At 50.1% G+C, this 20124-nt stretch overlaps 1 protein-coding gene across 9 annotated transcripts; it reads right to left on the reverse strand.

Moving 5' to 3' along the window:
* Positions 1–69: 69 nt before the first annotated feature.
* TSKS (testis specific serine kinase substrate) lies at positions 70–15225 on the reverse strand. 9 transcript variants are annotated; one of them, XR_008390559.1, is made up of 12 exons: positions 15032–15225; positions 14256–14475; positions 6438–6533; positions 6148–6231; positions 5741–5824; positions 4912–5198; positions 4298–4492; positions 3785–3958; positions 2993–3128; positions 1724–1923; positions 1236–1630; positions 70–317 (listed from the first exon to the last, which is right to left on the reverse strand). XR_008390559.1 is itself a non-coding variant. In XM_037140866.2 (11 exons), the coding sequence occupies exons 1-11, from the start codon at positions 15199–15201 to the stop codon at positions 1477–1479; spliced, it is 1725 nt and encodes a 574-aa protein (XP_036996761.2). In that variant the 5' UTR covers positions 15202–15225; the 3' UTR covers positions 957–1476. The 9 variants fall into 9 exon arrangements, 8 of the variants coding, with proteins under 8 accessions (XP_036996761.2, XP_036996762.2, XP_036996760.2 ...); XM_037140866.2 differs by lacking the exon at positions 70–317 and having other exon boundaries at positions 957–1630; positions 1756–1880; XM_037140867.2 differs by lacking the exon at positions 70–317 and having other exon boundaries at positions 957–1630; positions 1756–1923.
* Between the last annotated feature and the right edge of the window lie 4899 nt (positions 15226–20124).

A 20124-nucleotide genomic window follows, 5' to 3' on the forward strand; every position in this document is an offset into this window, starting at 1 on the left:
TCTTTATATTGTACTTCAATTAAAAGCTTAAAAGATCACTACTGTGGTGGTTTAAAATATCGACATTCTCTTCAAAACGTCTGTGAATTCTCTAACATGTCCCTTGAGAAAGATCTAGACTCAATTCTAAGGAATATAAAAAGGGGAAATGGCCCTGACCACTGTGGCACAGTTGGTTGGGTGGCACCGTCCCACAAAGCAAAAGGTCACCAGTTCCAATTCCCAGTCAGGGCACATGCCAGGGTTGTGGGTTCATTCCCGGATGGGTGTGTACCAGAGGCAACCGATGATGCTTCTCTCTCTCCCTTCCTCTCTGTCTGAAAATAAATGAAAAAAATCTTTTGAAAAAAAAGGGGGGAAATGATAATATGGAACTTGAGCAACTAGGTCATCTAAGGCACTTGTTCTCTTAGACTGCTTGCTGGGGGGGAAATTAGCTGCCATGAGAAGCTGAGGCCTCCAGGTAACAGACAACCAACTGAGGCCTCCAGCCAAGAGCCACGGGAGTGAACCTTCTGGGACGCATGCGCACCTTCCAGCCCCAGTCAAGCCTTCAGGTGACTGCAGCCCCAGCTGATATCCTGCAAACTCATGAGGACCCTGAGGCAGAACCATCCAGCAAAGCCACCCCCAGATTCATGAACTTCAGAAATTGTCACATAATAGCTCTGGCTGGTGTAGTTCAGTGGATTAAGCATGGGCTGTGAACCAAAAGGTCACTGGTTCCATTCCCGGTCAGGGCACATGCCTGGGTTGCGGGCCAGGTCCCCAGTAGGGAGTGCATGAGAGACAACCACACATTGATGTTTCTCTCCCTTTCTTTCTCCTTCCCCTCTCTCTAAAAATAAATAAAATCTTGAAAAAAAAAAAAAGGAATTTGTCACATAATATATGATTGTGTTTTTTTCTTTATTTTTTTAAATTTATTTAGTTATTTTGATTATTGTTTTAAGCAGCTAATTTTGGGGGATAATTTTTTTAAAGATTTTATTTATTTATTTTTAGAGAGGGGGAGGGAAGGAGAAAAAGAGGGAGGCAAACATCAGTGTGTGGTTGCCTCTCACATGCCCCCAGATGGGGGACCTGACCCGCAACCCAGGCATGTGCCCCGACCGGAATCAAACCAATGACTTTTTGGTTCACAGGCCAGCACTCAAATCCACTGAGCCACACCAAGCAGGGCCGGGGGGGTCATTTTTTTATGCAGCAAGAGACAATTATCTAATAACAATCACCCTGAAAAATGTTGGCTGACTGGCCCACGCTGCACTGCAGAACCTTATTTTTACTCCCAGCCACCTTTCAAAGAACTGGACCGGCATCAGCATCTCTCCGGAACCAAGGCAGCCCGTTAGCTGAGGACTGAGTCACTGTGAGCACAGAGACTGGGGCACAGTGCGCCTCCGATTCACTAGCCCTCTTCGGGGGCCAACAAAGGAGATAGAATTCATGCCAGCATGAGGAGTCATGTATTGTTCAGGAGTTGGGCCCCCCACGTTTCGGGGGAGTTCCCCCGCCACTTCCTCCTCCCCCCATTGTCCCCGTGGACCCCTCAAGTGGCAGGTTGCTGAGCTGGTCGTGGAGGGAGCACATTTTCAAGTGCAGATAGTCCAGAGAGGCCACCTTCTCCCTGTAATGACAGAGTGGGGAGCTGGTGCTGGCAGGGCCCGACGCCAGGGGGCTGGTGGAGGGGGTGACTCGGGCCCTGTCCCCAAGACCTCACCCTCCTCCCTTGCCCTCAGCCTCCTTCCTCACTCCGGCTTCATCTTGTCCGTTAGCAGTAGGTTCTTGGCCCGCAGGGCCTCGTCTTGGGCCATCCGAAGGGTGGAGCTCAGGGCCTCTGCCCTGACGTGTTTGGCCAAGGCCTGGCGCTCCAGCTCCTGGGGAGAGGAGTGTAGGCGCGGCTGGGCTTGCCTGACCGGGCTGGGGGGGGAGGGGGAGCTGGATCGCGGAGGGCAAGGGGCAGGGTCTCCTGGGGCCCATGTTCCTCCCCCAAGGTGTCCTGTCATGCTTCTAGCCTGACCCCAGCTTCCAAGAATGCACCGGCCTTCCAGATTCTGTTGTGTGCTGAACCTGTGTCTGTCCCATTGCCTGTCCCCCATTGCACTGGCTTTTTGTGTCCCCGCAGTCAGCATCTATCCTATTTTCTCCCCACATGACCACGAACCATCCTGCACTGGGTATGTGTCCGGGCCCCAGTGGCCATCATGTAGTGCCCTTCTGCATCTAATAATCCAGAAGACTTTGCGTCTCCTTATCTGTAGACCAGTCTCCTCAGTGGTCCCTAGTGGTCTCCCTGCATCCCAGAATGCACCAGGCCCCAACTCCTATCATGTCTCAGCCCCATGGCTCTGCCACATCAGTGCCCCTCACTTGTCTGACTCACCCACTGCAACTTGTAGCCCATCATTAGGCCACATCCCATAATACATGAGGTCTCTACGTTTCAGAATGTGCACAGGCCTCAAGTTCATTAGCTGTTGGGCTGGAGTCTGTGATGCTATGCCCCGTGAAGACCTGTGGTTTCATTTCCCCAAAATGCACTAACTTATGGTGACTTGCATTTGCTGGACCGCATCTGACCTCAGTGGCCCAGCACAATGCCTGGCCTCTTGTAAGGTCTACAGAAAATCGGGCCCGCGTTCCGCAACGCTGTAGATGGGTCCGTCTCCAGTGTCCTGCAAATGCCCTTTATCCAATGTCCCATCATGCCTTGGGCAATGCCCGTCACCCAAGTATCCAAAATGACCAGCGGATCCTATGCTGGTCCAAAAATTGGCATGCCCCTCCAAATATGTCTGCAAATTCAAGGTTTCAAACTGCTTGCCCCTCCCCCCACCACAGGCATTAAAGCCCAGTGTTCCCCCAACGCGCGCTGTCCGAGGCTCAGATCTGCCCACCCTGCCACACGCTAGCAGCTCCTTATGCCTGGGGCTCCCCTCCCCCTGCCCTGACAGAAAAGAGGGGCATGGTGGCCCATGGTCCCTGGTACCAGAATCTTCTTGTGTAGCCTCTGGCAGCTGGGGCAAGCAGGAGCCAGGCCCTTCTGCTTCACTTCGTCCACCAGCGGGGTCAGCGCGCGCTCCAGCAGCTGCTGCAGGGACTCTGTGGACAACTGCTGCCCCTGGCTGGGGGAGGGGCAGTCGCCAAGGGCAAGAGGTCTAGCACTCACTCCATTCCCAGGATGCCTGCCTGCCCAGCCTCCGCCCAGGCCCCCTTTCCACTCTGCACCCACGCAACCTCACCTCCATGCAGCAGGGCCAATCTGCAGTGCATGAGATGGCTTCTGGTCCCCACAGGAGGGGAACCCCATCATATCTAGGGATTCTCACTCCCAGAGGGCACCCCACGGCCCTCGATTCATCAAAAACTCCTGTTTCCCACAGTGGACTAACTGAACCCAATCCCACGCTGTACTGGAAGTTCTCCCCCTTCATAATATGAACCGGGCATGGTATCCCTTGGCTTCCGGATACACCAAGGCCTCACCTTCCCCACAGTGCACTGAGAAGCCCAGCCTCCCACCAAGTACCACAACCTAACTTTCCCACAATGCACTAGCAATCCGGGATGCTTGAAACAGAGCAAGTCTTTCTTGTGTTCCACAAGACATTGACTCCGCCTTGTGGGGAGGGGAGAAATGTGGCTCCCATAATGCACCAGAAATGGCTGGTCCTACAATACATGCATGGGGTTGCCTTTTCTCCCATTCTCATCAATGCCCGTTCTCTTTCAATACTTCATCTTCATGGAATGCACTCAGGGCCAGGCCTCGGCCCCTTACCTAGCGCAGCGGGTGCAGGGGCCTTGGGGGATCCGATCCAGGCTCATGGTGAGGTCAGACCCTCTTCGAGAGCTCTGAAATTGCCGCCCCAGCTCCTCCAGGATCGGTTTCATTGGGCCCAGCCCCTCCAGATCATTCCTCAGTGAAGCCACAGACACTGCTGACCGCTCCACCCTGAAGCGTGAGAAGAACCAGTGAGGCGACATCGCCTTTCCTAAAAAAGCTGTGCGCAAGACCACACAGATCTGCAGTACCCGGCCAGGCTCTGACCCTCGCTGCTCTCATTGGCCCCTCCTTTTGTGTTTTAAGATCTAGAATGCCCCTCCTTGTTCTCTGATTGGCTTTCTCTGTTCCTACTTGGCTCCTCCCCTCAGTCCTTATAAGGTATGGCACGCCCCTTCCTGTGCTCTAATTGGAGCTCCTCTAATTGGCCTGGCCCTCTTGGTCCCAGCGGATTGGTCCACCCTTTCCCTCAAGGCCCCGCCTTCCGACACCTCGCGCCTAGGTCCTTACATAGTGCACAGCTCATCAGTTCGGCCCCGTAGTTCTTGCAAGCCTCGCGCGGTCTGTGCCTGCTCACGCTGTGCTCGCTCCCACTGGCCCAGGAAGCCATCGAGCCTGCCACCCAGGCCCCCAAGCAGCCGCAGGGCCTCCTGCACGGCCCCCTCCTCCTGATGCCACCGGACAGTCAAGGAGGACACCTCCCTCCTGGAGGGACATGGGTAAGGAACGGGTCCTGGCTAGATTTGGACTCGCCCCCATCTATCCCGCCCCACCAGGACCACGTCCATGGCTCCAGACCCACCCAGTCCCCAAATTCCCCCATCCTGTCCATTTCTTGGAATCCTTCCATGTCTTCTACAACCTTGTCTTTATCCTCTTAATAAGGATCCTGGTCATCACTCATCCTGCCCTTCAGCCCCACATCAGCTTCTCCAAGGACTTAACCCCCCCGCCCCCCCCAAAAAAGCCCTCCCACCTCAGCTGTACTCAAAGCTAAGTTCTTCCAGTTCCCACCCTTCTAGGAACTTCCAGTTCCCACCCCAGACCACTCCCTTCTAGGTTCTTCAAGGCTCCACCCCCTAGGCCTTGCCCCCTAAGATCTTCCAGGCCCCAACCCCACTCACCTGAGCTCCTCAAGGCCTGCAGACACCTTCTGCAACTCCTGGTCGCTCATGACGAGGCCTTCCCCTGCTCGGGGTCCCAGTCCCCGGCCCCCTGGGGCCAGGCTCCGCTGTCGTGGGGGCTCATCAGGGCTGCCTGGCGGCCCAGAGCAGCCCGGGGGCGGGGCGACAAGGCTCAGGCCCTGCCTGGAGAGGCCCGCCTCCAGCTTCTGCTCCAGCTCCTGCAGCTGGGCCTCCTGCCTCCGGGGGGTCTCATCCTGCAGCTGCTGCTGAAGGTAGCGCAGCTTCTCCTGGGTGGGGAAAGCAGGGCATGGTTACCAGCCTAGCCTTTCGCTTCCCACAACCACCTCCACCCCCAAGGGCACCCAAAGGATTCCCGAGGTTGGAAAGTAAATGGATGTGGGGAGCAGGATGTTGGCAAGTCCCGTTCAGAGTCTAAATGGACTCCCGCTTACTGTTCCCGGGGCCGTTTTTTCCCATTTCAACTACTTTAACCTCCTGAGGCAGACCTCCCTATCCCAATCCAGCCCTCCACCCTCGACCCAGTCCTCCAAGGTGTCAGATTCCAGTCCCCCCTGTTTGGGAAGAATAACTGAAGCTCTTCCAACATTTTGTTGGGAAATGTGTGGGCATGCGGGCCCCACAGACATTCCCAGTCTGACACAAATCCCTCCCTCAGGGACCGGAATATTACTGTGCACGGGGAAGTCTGACCATGAACATGAAGGGATGGGGTGTGGGGGCTGGGGGCGGGAAGTTCCACCTGAAGCCTACTCAAGTACCTCTTGCATCTGATCCTCCTCGCAGAGCCTGGGATCTCCCTTCCTCTTACCTCCAACAGGGCAGAGTTCTGCTTCAGGACGTTGGTTTTTATTTCCGCATCTTCCACCGATCGGGTCACCTTCCGGCAGTTCTCCTGGGTTGGGACACCAAGGCAGGAGCCCTGCTTTCCCATTCCACTTCAGCTTCCTGGTCCTTCCCCGCTATTTCCATACAGGCTCCGCCTCTGACAGGAGGCACGACCACTCCCCTTTCTGCCCCCAGCCCAGCAAATACCTTCTTCATGTTGGCCTGCCCCATAGAAACCAGGTTCCTGGGCTTTCTTCTTCAGCTTCTCCTGAGCTCGTTTTCTGCTCCCCCCACCTCATGTCCATCCACTCCACTCCTCCCCAGCTTCCACCCACCCTCTTCCTAAGTCCAATCTCTTCTCCCAACCCATTCCCTCCCCCAGCGGCTCACCTTGAGTTGAGTACAGTACCCTTCTAGTTCTTCCGCCTCTTGCCGCCTTCTCTCTAGGTTTTCACTCAGCACAGAGCACTCACTCTGGAGTGTGGAGGGGAAGCGGGGTTAGCCAGAGCCTCAAGGGGACACCCCGTGGTGGGGAGAGGCTGGAGCTGGGAAAGTCACCTTCCTTTCCCAGCCTCTGCCTTCCCAACTGGGCTGGGGGGGAGTGGAGTTGGAGAAGGAGCCTGAGAGGGCAATGTGGCCTTGGAGGGAGAGGAGCTGCTGGGGGAGGGCGGTCCTCACACCTGCAGTGTCTGCACGTGCTGATTCACCCGGGTCGTCTTTTCCTTCAAGCTGGTGATGGAGTCTTTGGCACGAACCAATCCGCTGTTGACCCCGCTCTGGGGAGGAATGGGAGACAGGTGGGTCACAGGTGTGTGGAAGCAAACCCCAACCGCAAGGAAAAATCTGGAGCTGGGAGGATGCTCAAGTTTACACCTCGATTTTGCCCTGGAGTGTGACTTTGGGCTGGGGCTACGCCTCTGTGATTCTTGATATTCATACTCCAAAAACCAGGGGTGGACTTGTTGTCGGCTTGGTGGATGAGAAGAAAAATAAATAGGACCAGGAGGGAGTGGGGTTGACAGGGAGCACTCAGATATGCGGAGGAAGGAGGATGGTCTCAACCCAACATGGAGAGAAGCCACTGGGGTCACCTGGATGGTTATGGCTCAGTCAGTTGGGCAAAGCTTAAGGTTGCAGGTTCAGTTCCTGGTCTGGTTTCTCTCCCTCTCTTTCTCCCTCCCTTCTCCTCTCTCTAAGAATAAATGCATAAAAGAAAATAAAAAGCCTTTGGCATCCACAGACATAAATAAAAACTGTTTTTAGAAATATTTTGTTTATTTATTTTTAGAGAGAGGGAGAGAAACATCAGTGTGTGGTTGCCTCTCACATGCCCCCCCATTGGGGACCTGGACCACAACCCAGGCATGTGTCCTGACTGGGAAATCGAATTAACGGACTCTTTGGTTCACAGGCCGGTGCTCAATCCACTGAGCCACGCCAGCCAGGGCATGATCTCCGCTCCCTTTTGACACCATAAAATGCTTTGTGATTTCTGCCAAAGTGGCTCAGAAGCGATGGCTACAGCAGGTTCCACTCTTAGCTCTTCCACATTTACCTAACAGCCTAGCATACAACTTCCCAGCCAAAGACTACATTTCCCAGGGTCCCTTGCAGCCAGGGGTGGTATGTACCTAAGTTCCGACCTGTGGAAAGTGAGTGGAATAAGAGAAGAAAATTTCCGAGTCATGACTTCACCAAGAGAAAGGAGAGAGAATGGCCCCATTTCTTTGTTTCTTCGTTCATACTGGCAGGAATGCAAAATTGACGGCTAAAGCCAGAGCAGCCATCTTGGACCATGCGATGGAAGACACAATGAGACAGAAGAAGCCTGAATCCCAACACTGTGGAGCCGCCACCCACAATTTCATCCACCAGTGAAGACTTATACAAAAGAGAGAACATTTGCCATCTCCTTGAAACTATGCTATTTTGTGTCTCTTTTGTTATAGCAGCTGAACCTGTGACTTAATAGCTGAGCCACCAGATCACAGAAGCCTGTAATTGGCTGCAGTTGACAAGCATGCCTCCTATACTTGTTGAGGCTTTTATTTTTTAAGATTTTATATATTTTAAGAGAGAGGGGAAGGGAGGGAGAAAGAGAGGGAGAGAAACATCCATTAGAAAGAGAAACATCTATCACTTGCCTCTTGTATGCATCCCATCTGGGGACCAAACCCACAACCCAGGCTTGTGCTCTGACTGGGAATTGAACCGATGACCTTTCACTTTGTGAGATGATGGTCAACCAACTGAGCCACACCAATCAGGGCTACTCGTCGAGGCTTTTATGTGAGAAATAAACCATCCTGCTTAAATGGGTAATCATGGTTTCTTTCACAATTGCTAAACTGGTACACAAAGAAGAAAGAGAACAAGTTTCCTACACTGTAAGTTGGGGGCCACATTACATTTCTTGCATGATTTCTGTGAACATGTGTGATAAGAAATATTGTCTTCAGGTGACAGCAAAGTGAAGGAGTAAAAAACCCCAAAATTCCACCTCTGCATAAAATCAATGAAAAAAGCTGGCAAAAACTGTAGGAGTTGCCCTGGCTGGTGTAGCTCAGTGGATTGAGTGCAGGCTGTGAACTGAAGGGTTGTTAGTTTGATTCCCAGTCAGGGCACATGCCAGGGTTGCGTGTGGGCCAGATCTCTGGTAGGGGGTGCATGAGACACAAGCATGCATTGATGTTTCTTTCTCCTTCCCTTCCCCTCTCTCTAAAAATAAATAAAATCTTTTTTCATTTTTTAAAAATTTTAATTGTTGTTCAAATAAAAATAAGTAAAATCTTTAAAAAAATAAAGATTTTATTTATTTATTTTTAGACAAAGGGGAAGGGAAGGAGAAAGAGAGGGAGGGAACCATCAGTGTGTGGTTGCCTCTCCGGTGCCCCCTACTGGGGGGGGGTGTGCCCTGACTGGGAATGTAACTTGCGACGCTTTGGTTCGTAGGTCGGCACTCAGTCCACAGAGCCACACCAGCCAGGGCAAGAATTATAAATCTTTATGTACTGAGCAGGACTTCAAAACATATGAAAACAAAACTGACAGAATTGAAGGGAGAAACTGACAGTGCAACCTTAATTGTTGATTTCAATACTTCATTTTTAATGATGGATAGAACAACTAGACAGAAGACCAGCAAGGAGATAGAAAATTTGAACAGTATAAATGAAGCAGCCCTAATAGGCGTCTGTAGAACACACCACATAACAAATGGTGGAATGCACATTCTTCCCAGGTGCACATGAAAGGTTCTCCAAAATATAAAAGCATTGATGTTGTACAAAGTGTGTTTTGACCTTGGTGAGCTCAGTAGCATGAGTTTAGAAATCAATAGTAGAAAGAAATTTGGCAAAGTCACAAATATATGAAAATTAAATACTATACACGGAAACAATGGGAGGAAGAAGAAATCACAAGAAAAACCATAAAATGCTTCAAAATGTAGAAGCATGAAAACACAATAAACCAAAACTTAGGGGACCATAGAAAGCAATACTTGGTGGGAAGTTTGGAGCTCTAAACCCCTACATCAAAAAAAAAAAAAAAAAAAAAAGAACTCGGCCCTGGCTGGTGTGGATCAGCGGACTGAGCGCTGGACTGCAAAGCAAAGGGTCGCCAGTTCGATTCCCAGTCAGGGCACATGCCTGGGTTATTGGCCAGGTCCCCAGTAGGGGGCGAGCATGAGACAACCACACACTGATGTTTCTCTCCCTCTCTTTCTCCCTCTCTTCCCCTCTCTCAAAATAAATAAATACATTAAAAATTGTTTTAAAGAAAGAACTCAAGATAAATAACCTAAACTTCCACTTTAAGAAACCAAAAAAGGAAGAACATACGAACCTGAGAGCTACCAGAGGGAAGGAAATAGTAAAGATTAGGATGGTAAAAAATGAAATGGGGGAATAGAAAAACAGTAGTAAAACCCACAAAATGAGAAGTTGGTTTTTATTTTAAAAAATCAACATAATTGACACATCTTTAGCTATGTCGATTATGAAAAAGAGGAGGCACATTATTTAAAATTAGGAAGGAAAAGGTGCATTACTCCTGATTTAAGGAAAAGAAAAGGATTATAAGGGAATACTATGACCACTGGCATGCCATTGAATTTGGTAACCTAGGTGAAATGGGGGAATTCCTAGGAGAATTCCTAGGAATTTAGCATTCCTAGGAGAATGCTAAATGAAATTGACTCAGGAAGAACTGGGACATCTGAATAGATCCATCACAGGTAAAGAGATTGAGTTAAAAATCAAACTTCCAACAAAGGAAAGTGCAGTACCAGATGTTTCCACTGATGAATTATACCAATCATTTAAAAAGAATTGCACCTGGCTGGTGTAGCTCAGTGGATTGAGCACGGGCCTGCGAACCAGACAATCGCGGTTCGATTCCCAGTCAGGGCACATACCAGAGTTGCAGGCTGGTTCCCTGCAGGCCAGTTCCCAGCAGGGGATGCACAAAAGGCAACCATACATTGATGTTTCTCTCCCTGTCTCCTTCCCTTCCCCTCTAAAGATAAATAAATAAAATCTTAAAAAAAAAAAAGAATTGCTACCAATCCATCTCAAACTTAAAAAAAAAAAGGAAAAAGAAAAGAAAAAAAAAGAACAGGAATAGTTGATTCTATGAGGCTAATACTACCCTGATACTCAAACCAAAGACATCACAAGAAAATAAAACTACAGACCAGTATCCCTTCTGAAGACAGTCACAGAAATCTTGAATGAAATTCTAACGTATCAATTCCAGCAGCATGTAGAAAAGGATCATACACCATAATCAAGTAGGATGTACCCCGGGAATGCAAGGTTGGTTTTACACAGAGAAATTAATCGATGCAATATATAACATTAGTAGAATATAGGAGAAAAAACACATGATCACGTCAATTCAGGAGAAATATTTAAGAAAACCCAACATTCATGATAAAAACACTCAAGTTAAACATAGAATGGAACTTCCTCATCCGGATGAAAGACATCTACAAAACAACAACAAAAAACAACACAAAACTATGGTATTTTAAAATATGTCCATACATTTTTTAAAAGATTTTATGTATTCATCTTTAGAGGTGGGAGGGAAACATCACATTGTATGGTTGCCTCTCGTGCATTCCCTGCTGGGACCTGGCCTGCAACCCAGGCATGTGCCCTGACTGGGAATTGAACCTGAGTCCTTTCAGTTCCCAGGCCAGCACTCAATCCACTGAACCACAGCAACCAGGGTGGCAATAGTACTGTTTCCACTGCATCCGTCAGCGTCATAAAAACGTCATAGCTTGGCACTGGCTTGGGTAGCTCGGTTGGTTAGAAGGTCATCCCAATACATCAAGGATGTAGGTTAGATTCCTGGTCAGGGCACATACAGGCATCAACCGGTGAATGCATAGATAAGTGGAACAACAAGATAAGATCGCTCTCTCTCTCTCTCCCCTTCCCTCTCTCTCTCAGATTGATTTTAAAAAATAATAAAAGGTGTCGTAGCTTAAGAGAGAAGCCAAAGCTGTCTGCTTCATCATTTTCCCATTCTCTGTCCGGCCTGAACTTGTGGCCTGAACTTGTGACGCAGCGAGCATCTCCCTGCCCTGTTTCTCTAAACCTCTGTCTCTGGTGTCTGCCCCTTTCCTTTCTGAACCTGTCCCCCTTCCCTCAGTCTCTGTCCCCCTCTCTGGGTTTCTGCCTCCGACTCTGCCCATCTCCAGCCTTCTCTCTTGATATAGCTCGGATTCTGAATGCCACTCTGTATTCTTCCGGTCCGCATCTTCTCACTGCCCCTGCAGGCACCCCGAGATCTCAGCCGCCAGTACTCCTCCCATTTTTTGGTGAAGGAAGCTGAAGCCCCGTAAGAGGCTGACGTTCCCTTGCAGCCCCCCCCCCCCCAGAGCTGGCTGGCGGCGGCTGCATCAGGCCTTGAGCCCGGCTGCCCAGGGCTCTTTCTGAGGCGTCACAAGCCGCTGGGAAGCTTGACTCAGAAATAGCTCTGGTGGGAGGCAAACTTCTGCACGTGCTGCGTGAGCCAGGCTCAGAGAGAGAGGGAGGGAGGAAAGTGTTCTGCCTGGGGGAGGGGATGTCTGCAGAGGGACTTGGCTTGCCCTGTTCCCTTCCCTCCCTCTGGCCCTCCTACCCTGGACTCTTGCCCAGCCCAGCCTTCTCTCCAGCTTCCCTGTGTCCAGTCTCTGCCCTTCGAAGCTCTCCCGCCCAGCCCCACAGGAGTCTCCTAGGAAAAGAAAAGAGACTGTTGTAGTGTCAGTTTCTAGGACTTCTAATGCTGACCTGGTTTCCTTCAAGCTCTCTGAACTTGAACTTGCAGAGGTCACGCTACCTCATTTGACCTGTTTGCTAGTTTTGTTTTTGTTCTCATCTGAATTTTAAAAGGGATTTTATTTATTTATTTTTAGAGAGAAGGGAAGGGAAGGGGAAAGAGACGGAGAGAAATATCAATGTGTGGTTGCCTCTCACGCGCCCCCTACTGGGGACCTGGGCCCCAACCCAGCCATGTGCCCTGCCTGGGAATCAAACCAGCGACCCTTTTATCCCTCAATCCACTGCGTCACACCAGCCAGGACCCTTACAGGACTTGTAAGGGAAAAAAATGAGAGCGCCACTGTAGGGATGCGGCACAGTGCCCTGCACATACTAGGTGCTAAGTAAATGAGAATGGAGCCAATATCTTAAGTTACTCCCCTTTTTCCCCTGCCTAGGAACCCTCAATGGCTCCCCATTGCTCTCAGGAGAACACCCGTATTTCTCAGCCTGTGTGGCCGGTGCCCTGCCCCTCTCCAGGCTCATCTCCCTCCCACTCCACACTCCAGCTGCCGGGACCAACTTGCAGTTGCCCCCCATTCCCCAGGATCTTTTCAACCCCTGTCCCTTTGCTAGCTGGAACAGCCTGCCCTGTCTTCTGCCTGGGGGACACCTTCCTTATCTTTGAGATACAGCTTGTGTTCTGCCTTTTCTGCGAAGCCTTCCCTGACCGTGGCTGGCAGGCCCAAGTCCTCCCTTCCTAGGGCTGTCACGTGACCTCACTGTCCTCCTCGGTGCCCCACCCCGACTCGGAGCCTGGTTCCTCTGCTCACAAGCTGTGTAACCTTGGGCATGCGCTTCAACCTCTGGGGGCCTCTCCAGGTTCGTGTGTGAAATGGAGTAGGTGATAATAACAACCAACACGTACTCCGTGGTTACTGCTGGCGCCTGTGCTGAACACTTGATGTGAAGGAACTGCCCTTCGTTGGCATGACAACCGCAGGAAGTGGGCATGGTTATATCCAGAACTCTGTTTTGGATATTGCCATCTTTCTCCTCCTAGACCAGTGCCTGGCACATTGTAAGCATTTAAGAAATATTCGTTGAGCCCTGGCTGGTGTGGCTTCAGTGGATTGAGTACTGGCCTGTGAACCAAAGGGTCACTGGCTTAATTCCCAGTCAGGGCGCATGCCTGGGTTGCAGGCCAGGTCCCCAGTAGGGGGCGCGTGAGAGGCAAGAGCACACTGATGTTTCTCTCCCTCTCTTTCCTTTCCCCTCTCTCTAAAAATAGATAAATAAAATTTATAAAAAAAATATTCATTGAACCCTGACCAGTGTGGCTCAGTGGGTTGGGCATCATCCCACAAAGCGAAAGGTCGCTGGTTTGATTCCTGGTCAGGGCGTGTGTGAAAGGCAACCCATCGATGTTTCTCAAACCCCCTCCCTGTAAACATAAATAGATAGTAAGAAAAGAATTAAATGAAGGGGGGGAAAAAGCATTTACAAAAGAGAGATAATTGTTGTAAGAGCCAACACACGCATCTCCATTTTACAGAGGAGGAAACCGTGGCTCCTGGAACGTAGAAAGTGCTCAGTAAGTACCAGCGAATCCTGTTAGCATCATTAAGAGCATGGTCCTTTGGCAGTGTGATTGTTCTCGTCCATGTCAAGCCCTGGCAAGGGCGCGGGAGATGGAGGGAGAGTTAAAAGGACCACGCTCCAGCGCACTATGCTTCAGGAGGGAACTCACTAAATGCTCATAGATCTTGTGGGCCTCCCAGTTTGGCCCCAGCTTCTCAGAGGAGAGCCCCTCGGAGAACTCCTACTCACCCGTCAAAGCCCAGTTCTGACACCGCCTCCTCCAGGAAGCTTTCCTTGATCCCCTCAGCCTGGTTTGAGGATCCCATTTCTGGGATTCCCCAGGACTACCTCCATTAATGGGACTGTACCAGCCGGTGTGGGTCGCTCCCATCAGACTGGCCGGGGATCTGGCCTGACTCCCGTCGGTGACCCTGGCCTAACCCAGGACATTGGGAAGTGACTGGATGAACTAAAGACCAAGTGCCAGGCAGCTGAATGGTTCAGCAAAGAAGGAACAGATACATGGCTGGCGGTTAAGGGAGGAAGGGACAGTTCCTCCCGGCTTTGAAGAGCGACCCAAACGAAGAAGACAGCCCTCCATCCTCGGTATTTGCCTGCCACCAGGACAGGGACCGTGTCCCCCCAGCTGGGGGCCCCCCTCACCAGTAACTCCGTGATGTCTGGGTCCTCTGGAGCCCAGGGTGGGGTGGGGGAGGCGGAGGGCAGGGCCAGCAAGCCACTGTCGTCGGTGATGGAGTCTGTCGCGGAGGAGTCGGTGGGCTCCACAGCAGCCAGGTTGAGCAGGGACACGTTCGTGCAGGCTGAGGACCGCTTGAGGTTCAGGCACCAGTGCATGGGCTCGTGGGACATCCGAGGCTCCACCCTGGGGAGCAGGGTCGGGAGGGTCAGGGTGTAGCCTCAGCGGGGCCTGGCCCCTCCTGCCTCCGCATCCCCCGCTCTCCGGCTCCAACCTCATCGCCTACTCTGACAACCTTCTCCTTTTAAAAAAATCTATGTATTTATTTGAGAGAGAACCGTCGATTTGTTCCACTTATTCATGCACTCACTGGTTGATTCTTGTACCTGCCTTGACGGGGATGGAGCCCACAACCTTGGCCTCTCAGGATGATGTTCTAGCCTATTGAGCAACCGGGCGCGGGCTACTTTATCTTTCTCTCCCCCCACCCCCTGGGCGTGGGCCCTGCCGGGGACTTACTTTTTCCTTCCCCACTGACTTTTGCCGCCCTCCCGCGGTCCTCACTCCCTTCTTCCTCTCTGCCTCCTTCTCTCACTCTCTTTATTTCTCCTTGGCCACCACCGTCTTGCCTGTCCCTCCGCGCTGTCCCCTCCCCTTCCCGCAGCGCCCGCGGCGGGTCTCGTGCTCTGGCGGAGGCAGCCCTGGGCGCTAGCACCGTCCCGACACCGCGCGTCAAACTCACCCGAGGAACGACACGGCTTTCTTTTTCTTCGAGGCCCCTTTAGCTGGGCTGGTCACCACCCCAGGAGCCTCGGGGACAATCTGGGAGCGGCTGTCGACCCCCGCAGGGGGGTCCCCAGCCTCGTGGATCTCTTTGGACTGCCAGATCGTCTTCACCACCACGCTGGCCATGGCGGGTGGGGGCCCTGCTCCCAGGGGCTCTCCACCTATTCTGACCACTGACCCTGCAGTTCCTGTGTCCACAAGCCTGCCTCACAAAGGGCCCAACCACTGGGCCTCACTCAAGGGGGGGAGGGCAGTGCTCACCAGCAGGTACCCCCAGGGGGGTCCCAGTGAGCTCTCCTTGTCCAGATTCTAGTTCTCGCTCGTTCATTTCAGACCAGAACCTGCCACGTATGGGCCTCCCAGTTCTTGGGAGGGGTCCGACTTCCCTCTCCCTGAGCACAACCTTGGGGTCCCTGAGACCCCGCCCCACATTCATACTTGACTATTTTTATTTTCAGAGACGGGGGAGGGAGGGAGAATGAGAGGGAGGGAAACACTGATGTGTGGCTGCCTCTTGTGCACCCCCCTCAATGGGGACCTGGCCTGCAACGCAGGCCTGTGCCCTGACTGGGAATCAAACCAGCCACCTTCTGGTTCACAGGTCAGAGCTCAAACCACTGAGCCACACCAGCTGATTTGAGCCTTTTATAGTGTGTGAATTTTGCCTATGATTAAAAAAATAAATAAAAACAGAAAAAAAAAAAAGAACTCTAAATGATAGCAGGCATTGAAGGACTTGGGTTTGCATTAGTCTCTCAGGAGTTCTGTAACAAAATACCACAGACGGTGGGAATCGAATCACAGAAATGTATTGACTTTCCATTCTGGAGGCCAGAAGTCCAAGGCCAAAGTGTCAGCAGGGCTGGTTCCTCCTGAAGCCGTGAGAGAGAACCCGTGGCAATGGGGCAACCTCTCCCGGAGCCTCTAGTGGCCTCAGGCGCCCCTTGGCTTACAGATGGCCATCGTCCCCCTGTGTCTTCGTGTTGTCCTCTCTCTGCCCCTGTCTCGCTCCGTGTCCACGTTTCCCCGTTTTAATATTTATTTATTTGTTTATATCTTCACGTGAGGACATTTTTTCACCACAGAGAGAGGAAGAGAAGGAGAGAGTGAGAGAGAGGAACATTGATTGGTTGCCTTCTCGCATGCAACCCAACTTGGGGTTGAACCCACAGCCTGGGCATGTGCCCTGACTGGAAATAGAACCAGGGACCCTTCGGGCTGCATGGGGGATGCTGCTCCAACCCACTGAGCCACACCAGCCAGGGCAAATCTCTGCCCTTTTAAAGACACAGTCAGCCCTGGTTGGCGTAGCTCAGTGGATTGAGCACGGGCCTGCGAACCAGAGGATCGCGGTTTGATTCCCAGTCAGGGCACATGCCTGGGCTGCAGGCCAGTTCCCAGCAGGGGACACAGGAGAGGCAACCACACATTGATATTTCTCTCTCTCTCTCCTTCCCTCCCCCTTTGACGATAAATAAATAAAATCTTTTTAAAAAGCAAAGAAACAGTCATATCGGCCAGTGCCTACCCAAATGACCTCATCTTAACTTGATCATCTTCCAATAAAGGTCACATCCCCAGGTCCTGGGGGTTAGGACTTCTCCATCGTCAGGGGTCATGATTCAACCCACAAGAGGGATGAAGGGCACTGACGTCCGCAGCTGACTTTGAATGAACCACAAACACAAAATGGGTCGATGCGTGGAGAGAGGGAAGGCGGGCCGGACAAATATGCAATAACGCGAGTGGAGTGAAATGCTAACGGCGGAATGGAGTGAGGGGCCATATATGGATATTCACTATACATTATTTCAACTTTGGGGGTATTTAGATCTTTTCATTAAAAAAATGTTGGGGAAGAAAGTGGGTGATGGGGATAAAATGGTGTGACGAGGAGGGCTTGCTTTAAAAGAATTTAGTGGATTCTTTTAAATAGAGGGGGCCATGGATTTATGGATGAAACAATAGAGGTCTATATTGATCATTGTTGGGGCTGGGTGCATTTAAAGTTGTTGTTCATGGATATATATGTATTGCCAATGTATTATTCTTATTTTAATATTTTTTCTTCTTAAACTTCTTATTATTACACATTCTTCTTTAACATTTCTTCTTTTTCAGAAAACATTCTCTTATTTATTTATTTCTTTTTAGAGAGGGGAGGGAAGAGAGAAGAGAGGGAGAGAGATATCCATGTGTGGTTGCCTCTTGCACGCCCCCTACTGGGGACCTGGTCCACAACCCAGGCATGTGCCCTAGACTTGGAATTGAACCAGCAACCCTTTGGCTAGCAGGCTGGTATTTTCAATCCACAGACCCACACCAGCCAGGGCTAACATTTCTTATAATATTTGTTTAGTGGCGATGAAATCCTTCAGCTTTTTCCTTATCTGCGAAGCTCTTTTTCCTTTGATTCTAAATGGTAGTTTTGCTTGGTAGAGTAATCTCAGTTGTAGTTCCTTGCTGCTGCTGCTTCTTCTTCTTCTTCTCCTTCTTCTTCTCCTCCTCCTCACCTGAGGGCATGACCATTGATTTTAGAGAAAGCAGAAGGAAAGGAGAGAGAGAGAGGGAGAGAAACATTGATGTGAGAGAGAAACATTGATTGGTTGCCTCTTGTAAGTGCCCCAACTGGGGACCTATTGTATTGGGACCAAACCCACAATCTAGGCATGTGCCCCACCAGGAAATGAACCCATAACCTTTCAGCTTACGGGATGATGCTTCAACCAGGTGAGCCACATCAGCCAGGGCGTTCCTTTCTTTTCATCACTTTGAATATTTCTTGCCAATCTCTTCTTGCCTGCAAATTTTCTGTTCATAAATCAGCTGACAGTCTTATGAGAGCTCCCTTATAGATAACTAACTGCTTTTCTCTTGCTATTTTTAAGAGTCTCTCTTTGTCTTCAACCTTTGCTGTGTTAATTACGATGTGTCTTGGTGTGGGTCTTTTTGGGTTCATCTTGTTTGCGACTCTCAGTTCTTCCTGGTTTGCTGTATCTATTTCCTTTACCAGCTTAGGGAAGTTTTCCATCATTATTATTTTTTTTAAAGATTTGATTTATTTATCTTTAGAGGGGAAGGGAAGGAGAGAGGGAGAGAAATATCAATGTGTGGTTGCCTCTCATGCATCCCCTGCTGGGAACTGGCCTGCAACCCAGGCATGTGCCCTGACTGGGAATCAAACCAGGATCCTCTAGTTCGCAGGCCCGCGCTCAATCCACTGAGTTACACCAGCAAGGGCCCATCATTATATTTTCCACATAGGTTTTCAATTTCTTGCTCTCTCTCTTTTCCTTCTCGCACCCCCATGATATGAATGTTGGTACACTTGAAGTTGTCCCAGGTGCTCCTTATACTATCCTCATTTTTTTTGCCTCTTTTTATTTTTGCTGCTCTGATTGAGTGTTTTCTGCCTTCCTATCTTTCAATTCTCTAATTTGATCTTCTACTTCATATGCTCCACTGTTGATTCCCTGTGACATAGTCTTCATTTCTGACTGTTTCTTCTTTATGTTTTCTATCTGTTTGTATGTTTCCTATCTCTTTGTTTATGTTCTCACTAAGTTCCTCTACTCTTCCCCTAAATTCATAGAGTATTGTTATAACCAGTGTGTTTTTAATTTGTCTAGTTTTTTAAAAATACTTTATCTATTTATTTTTAGAGAGATGGGAACAGAAGGAGAAAGAGAGGGAGAGAAACATCAATGTGTGGTTGCATCTCACATGCCCCTGCTGGGGATCTGGCCTGCAACCCAGGTATGTGCCCTGACTGGGAATCGAACTGGTGACCCTTTGGTTATACCAGCCAGGGGTATAACCAGAGTTTTGAACTCTGCATCAGGCAGATTGCTCGTATCCATTTTGTTTAGCTCTTTCTCTGGAGTTTTTCTGGCCCATTTGCAGAAATGGGGAAAAGGGGCTGAAGGGGCAAATTCAGGTTTTGTTGTTGTTGAGAAAACCTGGAGTTGATTTGCTCAGGTCAAAGCCTCAGAAGCTATGATGGGTTCAACCCGTGAACTCCTCAAGGGGTTTCTGTGGTTCTCTCTTAAGGCTCTGCCTTAAAACCAGAAAGGCCTTGCCCAAACCTCACCTAGACCCCCACACAAGGACCCGTTCACGGTCGTTGTGTGAAAGCCGAGCAACGGGTCATTCCCTAAGCCCAAGGATGGTCTAGATGCTACTGAGCCCTTTCAAGGTGACGAATCTCATGTAAGACGTGGTGGTGTAGGTGAAAACCACCAGATTCCAAAGACAGAAAGATAAGAATGTCAAACATGTGGAAATTATTATATTTGGGTATATTGGGTTAGGTAAGATATATTATTAAGATTTATTTCATCTTTTCTTTTTTCTTAAACATCGCTGGAGTACATTGAAAATTATGTCTCTGGCTCTCACAGTATTTCCATAGGTAAGCACTGCTGATTCAGGGGTAAAGTCTTCCTACTCCTGCAGGTGGCGCCACGCCTGACCCCGCACAGGGTCAAACAGTCTCAGGAATGAGAATGCCCTTGCCTTTAGGCCCAGTCCTGAAAATTAGGCTTTGGCTAATTTATGGTCTCTGAAGGGAGTTGGGAAAGGACCGAGTTCCCCCATCCATCCACACGGAAAACCAGAGTTAACATCCTCTGCTCCCAGGTGGGCTGTGGGCGAAGGTTGCAAGTCCTTGGTGAGAGGGGAATAGAGAGTGGAGGTGAGGGGAATAGCTTTTCCCAGTTCCCTATAGCAGACTTTCCTGCTCTTGGGACTCTGGATGTCTTTCTTCACAACCATCGAAAGGCGGACTAGTTCGGAACACACTACTAATATATATATATATATATATATATATATATTTTTTTTAAATTTTTTCTATTCTTTTTAAAATTTTTTGAAATTCATTTATTTATTTATTCATCTATCTTTAGAGGGGGAGGAGAGAGGGAGAGAAACATCAATGTATGGTTGCCTTTCATGCATCCCCTGCTGGGAACTGGCCTGCAGGGAACTGGCCTGCAACCCAGACATGTGCCCTGAGTGGGAATTGAACCGCAATCCTCTGGTTTGCAG

This window comes from Artibeus jamaicensis, unplaced genomic scaffold, assembly GCF_021234435.1.
Source record: "Artibeus jamaicensis isolate MK-2021 breed Jamaican fruit bat unplaced genomic scaffold, CSHL_Jam_final scaffold_804, whole genome shotgun sequence".
Taxonomy (NCBI): domain Eukaryota; kingdom Metazoa; phylum Chordata; class Mammalia; order Chiroptera; family Phyllostomidae; genus Artibeus; species Artibeus jamaicensis.